The sequence below is a fragment of the Aplysia californica genome, unplaced genomic scaffold (assembly GCF_000002075.1).
Source record: "Aplysia californica isolate F4 #8 unplaced genomic scaffold, AplCal3.0 scaffold00651, whole genome shotgun sequence".
In the NCBI taxonomy this organism is placed as follows: domain Eukaryota; kingdom Metazoa; phylum Mollusca; class Gastropoda; order Aplysiida; family Aplysiidae; genus Aplysia; species Aplysia californica.
Genome location: NW_004797921.1, coordinates 238,757 through 244,151, shown reverse-complemented (window position 1 = coordinate 244,151; position 5,395 = coordinate 238,757). Strand labels below are relative to the sequence as shown.

At 40.7% G+C, this 5,395-nt stretch overlaps 1 protein-coding gene across 1 annotated transcript in view; it reads left to right on the top strand.

Moving 5' to 3' along the window:
• LOC101860445 (homeobox protein 13) overlaps positions 1-4,075 on the top strand; it is a 72,408-nt gene extending 68,333 nt beyond the window's left edge. Inside the window, exons 3-5 of the mRNA XM_035972333.1 lie at positions 1,072-1,209; positions 3,233-3,335; positions 3,855-4,075. Coding sequence (XP_035828226.1) covers positions 1,072-1,209; positions 3,233-3,335; positions 3,855-4,075 — 462 coding nt within the window. The remainder of the gene's footprint in view (positions 1-1,071; positions 1,210-3,232; positions 3,336-3,854) is intronic.
• Positions 4,076-5,395: the final 1,320 nt, after the last annotated feature.

The window sequence follows — 5,395 nt, the reverse complement described above, 5'->3', positions numbered from 1 at the left end:
GAGAGAGAGAGAGAGAGAGAGAGAGAGAGAGAGAGAGAGAGAGAGAGAAAGAGAGAATGAACAGGGATGTGATTTTTGCTTACACGATCTAGTTATCTGCCCATTATCCTCCCCCACTCCCTCCCTTTCATGTTTCTGTCGGTCTCTTTCTCTTTCCCTCTTTCTCTCTGTCTCTCAAAATATTGCTCTCTGTCTCTCTCTTTATTGCTCTCTCTCTCTCTTTCTTTTTATGGCTCTTTCTCTCTCTCTCTCTCTTTTGGTCTCTCTCTGTCTCTCTCACCTACACAAACACACACGCACACACAAACACACACACACACACACACACACACACACACACACACATACACACATACACTCTCTCTCTCTCTCTATCTCTATCTCTCTCTCTCTCTCTCTCTTTCTATCTATCTCTCTCTATCTCTCTCGTTCACTAGCTGTGTGCATGCTTGTATGTGTGTTTTAGGGTTGCGTGTTCGTCAATGCCTGCTTGTTCACTTATGCGTCTTGTGTCTTAGTGTTAAAGATCGAAAGAAAATACATTTTATAAGCTAAAATATTCATCCTACGTTTCTACCTATGAATGTGGTATAGTGGTTAAGAGCTTCGTTTTCGCACACAGGAGACCATAGTTCGATGCCTGAGTGGGCAAAATTTCAATCAAGTATCTCGGTCTTTAGTTTTGGTGGGATGTTTCTTCCTTCTCAGGCAGGTTAGTCCCGACAATGACAGGGATTGGTCGGAAGCCGCTACCTAATAGATGTTATAAATTGTGTGGATGGGGGCATAACAACGCAAAACTTACATTAAAAATATACCTGGATATCTGGAGGTGTCTTAGAGCTCTGACTCAGAGGTTGACGTGTAATGACCCTCCATCTTTCACGGTCGCGAGCTGCCGTTGCACATTCTGCCATACCCAGGCCAGCCCAGGTTTTTATGTTGTTCATCCATGTTATTCTTTGCCTTCCTCTGGCTCTCTTGCCCTACATCTTTCCTTCAAGCTCCCCTTTAACAATGGTCAATTTTTTATATATATATTTTTTTTTAATTTATTGTTTCTGTTTGCAGGTGTGGTTTCAGAACCGACGAGCGAAGTGGAGGAAGAGGGAGAGGTTTGGTCAACTACACACAATGAGAGCCATGGCATCCGCGGCCAACCAGGGTTATGACATGCCCCTGGCCCCGAGACATGACGCTTACTCACAGATGCAGGTTAGTAAGTTAGTGAGCAGCCTCAGCGAGCTGCAAAAATGTACCCGGCACCGAAAATAAAATTTTAAAGCTGAATAAAAAAGAAACACACACACACACACACACACACACACACACACACACACATACACGAGCGCTTGCGCACACACAGACACACACACACACTCATGCACGCGCACACATATACACAAACGCACATGCACACACATATACACACACACACACGTGCATGCTCACATACACACATTCACACACACGCGCGCATATACACATGCACACACACACACACACACACACACACACACACAAACAAACAAACAAACTACTAATCTGTTTCATGCTTCCCGGGAAACTGAGAATATTTATGAGTGTTCTATGGTCTGCTAGGGTAATAATAATATAGTGTAAAGCGCATAGAGCCTGCTGTCGAGCGGGGAAATGCGCTATACAAATGCTATTTTATTTTTTTTGTTTTGTTTTTGTAAAGTGTTTTACGGCGCTCGCAAATGCATAGGTCATATGAGCGCGCGGGACACTCCTAATATTTTCAGTTGGTAGGAAATTTTGAATTTTGCCCGGGTGGCGGTCGAAGCCTACTCTTATCGATTTTAGACCACCAAGGTATCTTTAACGTGCGCAACTTGCACACGGGTCCTCCGAGATTTTTTGCCCTTGTCCGAGAAGTCTAGGTGTAAATCTTTCCTACCAGAAGATCAGGGGTGTGGCAGAAAGACAGCAGTAAGGAGGAGCCAAGGAGTAGCAGTAGAAAGGCTGCAGAAAGAGTCAGGAGCCCAGAGTAGGGGGCAAAGGAGGTGAGGAGGTGGGGGCAGAAAGTGGAAATGAAAGCAGACAACAGAACATTGCTAGAGAGCAGGATAGGAGGTGAAAGGAGACAATTTTAGAGAAGAACATTTTTTGGTCGCTACCCGGATTCGAACCCGGGACATTTGAATGAGAGGCCAACACCTTAACCTCTAGGCCACGAGAGCCCCCTGCTATTTTATTACTATTATTATTATTATTATTATCATTGTTATAACAACTGTAGATTATACGTTATGTATTTATTAGAGAAGAGGAATGGGAAATGTTCTTTTGTACAGTAACTGGTGATTGTCTTGAGCATGGGGCTGTTTGAACAGATTAAACTTTAGTTTGAAAAATATGTTCCTTTTGAGAGCATTCTTGCTTATCTTGGAGGCCGAGCAACATATAGAACAATCTTATAAGATGAGATAAGATACATCTTTATTGTCTAGATCCTGGCACATTGGTTTGGTGTTTCACCAAGTACACACATACGCACACACACACACATACATACATGGACACACGCACACACACACATACACAAACACACATTCACACATACTCACACACGCACATTCACACACACGCAGGCTTATAGTCACATGCATATTTAAATGAACTGTAATATTATAAACAATAATAATGTTTGCTTGTTATTTGGCAGTAAAAGATAAAGTGCTGGAAAGTTGAAATGGAACGATAATGAAGTTGAAAAGGCAAATTTACCTTATCATTGAACTATCATAATGCTCGACTATGATTCTATCTTGTCTTATCTAACAAATCTTTAGTCTAATGAGTGGATTGTTGGCGGGTGCTCTAATGTGGTTTGCTCCTTATTTCCTTTCAGACAATTTGTCATTCCTATCTCTCCTCCATCTTTTCTTTGTATGATACTCTCTTGTACCACCCCTCATTTTCTGCACCTTTATGAAATAGCTGAATTACAAGTGCCATGCAACTCTGACTTAAACTCATTTAACAAACAAACAAACTAATAAACATACAAATAAATAAGCAAAATGTGACCCACTTGACATACTAAGTGCAGTAAAATTCTTACTAAAATTATTTCAACAAACACAAATAAAACAAACAAAAACCAAAACAAACACATTCTAATACCCCAGTAACAACAACAACAAGCAGGTGTGTTTGACCAGTATTTCCCTTTTTCTTTCTCTCGCCCCCCCCCCCCCTTCCCAACCAGGCCCCGGATTCATCTATGATGTGGATGGAGATGTACAACCACTACGGAAACAACATGTGGAGCCCGGTGTCCGCCATTAAAGGATACCACTTGTCCATGGGTACGTATTTCATATCATACAATATTATAGTATACTACCTATTACATAGAAATGATCTACATTATGCTGCATCAACAACGGCAACGATAGCACTGATAATAATAATAATAATTATAATAATAATGATACTAGTAATGATAATGAGGATAAAACTGTTATTTTTCTTGTTATTATTATTATTTTTATTATTATTAATTATAATTATAATTATGATAATAATGACATTAATAATATTATTGGTTATAATTTTATGATAATACGAAGAAGAAGAAGAAGAAGAAGAAGAAGAAGAAGAAGAAGAAAAAGAAGAAGGAGAAGAAGAAGAAGAAGAAGATGAAGAAGAAGAAGAAGAAGAAGAAGAAGAAGAAGAAGAAGAAGAAGAAGAAGAAGAAGAAGAAGAAGAAGAAGAAAAAGAACAACAACAACAACAACAACAACAACAACAACAACAACAACAACAACAACAACAATAACACTTAACACTAACAATATTGTTCCCCCTCCCCCCCCCCCCCACAGACGCGGCCCAGTCTCTAGGCACCAAGTGGCCCCCCGCCGTGCCCTCCATGTACCCCACATGGAACGACTCACAACTCCTGTACCCCCACCAGCAGCACCCCTCCCCTGACGCCTTCCACTCCGCCAACGGTCCCCCACCCCCGCGACATGACGTCACACCTGTCTATGGACAGGTCGGGAACTTCCAGCAATGTTCAGCAGCCGGGCCTGGCGGGCCCTGATTGGTCAAGATCTATACTTTCTTACCAAGGATTTTTATACAGTAAGATCCTTGGTTCAAACGCTCTGGGCGCCTAGGTCAAGATCTATATGTTCTTACCCAGGACGTTATACTGTGAGATGCTTGGTTTTTACTCTCTGAGCGTCAAGGTTAAGATCTATACGTTCTTAACAAGGAGGTTCTACAGTACGATCCTTGGTTCATACTCTCTAAGCCTCTAGGTCAAGGTCGATGTGTGTGTGAACTTTAAATCTGGAATATTAATTTAACGGTTTATCATTGCAGACTGTAATGGGTCGACTTTGACATGAAAACTTTAAAGACTTGTCATAATGGGTCAAGATCGATCTGTGTGTTAACGTAGACCAGAACATTTTAACGACTTGTCATGAAGGGTCAATGTGGTTGTGAACTTTGACCTGTAATGTTTAACGGGTTATAATAGCGGCCTATAATGGGTTGAACTTTGACTTGAAAACTGTTAATGGCTTATCAACGAGGACTATGAAATGTCAACGTCTATGAATGTGAACTTTAATGTGAGGACTTTAACGACTTGTCATGATAGGTCGAAGTCGCTGTGGGAGTGAACTGTGACCTGAAAACTTTTACCGTTTATCATGGTGCACACTATGAGGTGTCATTGTCTATTAGTGCGAACTTTGACCTTCATTCTTTCACCACGTTTTCGGGAGAACCCTGATTGGCCAATATCGACATGAACTTTGACCTGAATACTATTCATGTCTAAACAAGGCTTTTATAATATTGTATTTTAAGGCCTTTCAGGACTTAAGTTTGTACTGTGACTGTTACAGGTCAACGTTTGGTGAGAGTGATCACCGGAATTCATGCCGCTTTGACTTGTGGCCAAAGTTTGGTGAGAATAATAATAACAAAGGGAATGCACTGGAATGCAGAAACCGCAACGATTGAATATTTCATAATGCAAGATAGATCAAACGCATTCTGTAGTTTGGAAGTGTCTGGAACTGCCGTGAAGTTCAGAGGTTTGTTTTGACTGTGGTCAATGTACTCAACTCAATCGAATGCAGAAACCGATGATTGAATATTATAGATCATCCGATCGATCAAACGCAGTCTGTAGTTTTGATGGGCATATAAAATATATTTGTGAAAGTCAGAGACGTTTTGTTTCGGTTGTGGTCAATAGAATGAATTCAATCGGATGCAGAAACTACAGATTAAATATTTTAAATGTATACCACATGGTAGATCAAACTCATTCTGTGGTTTCCATTGGTATGCTATGTTTGTGAATGTAAGAGAACGTTTGCTTCATCTTTGGTCCTGTCTATAT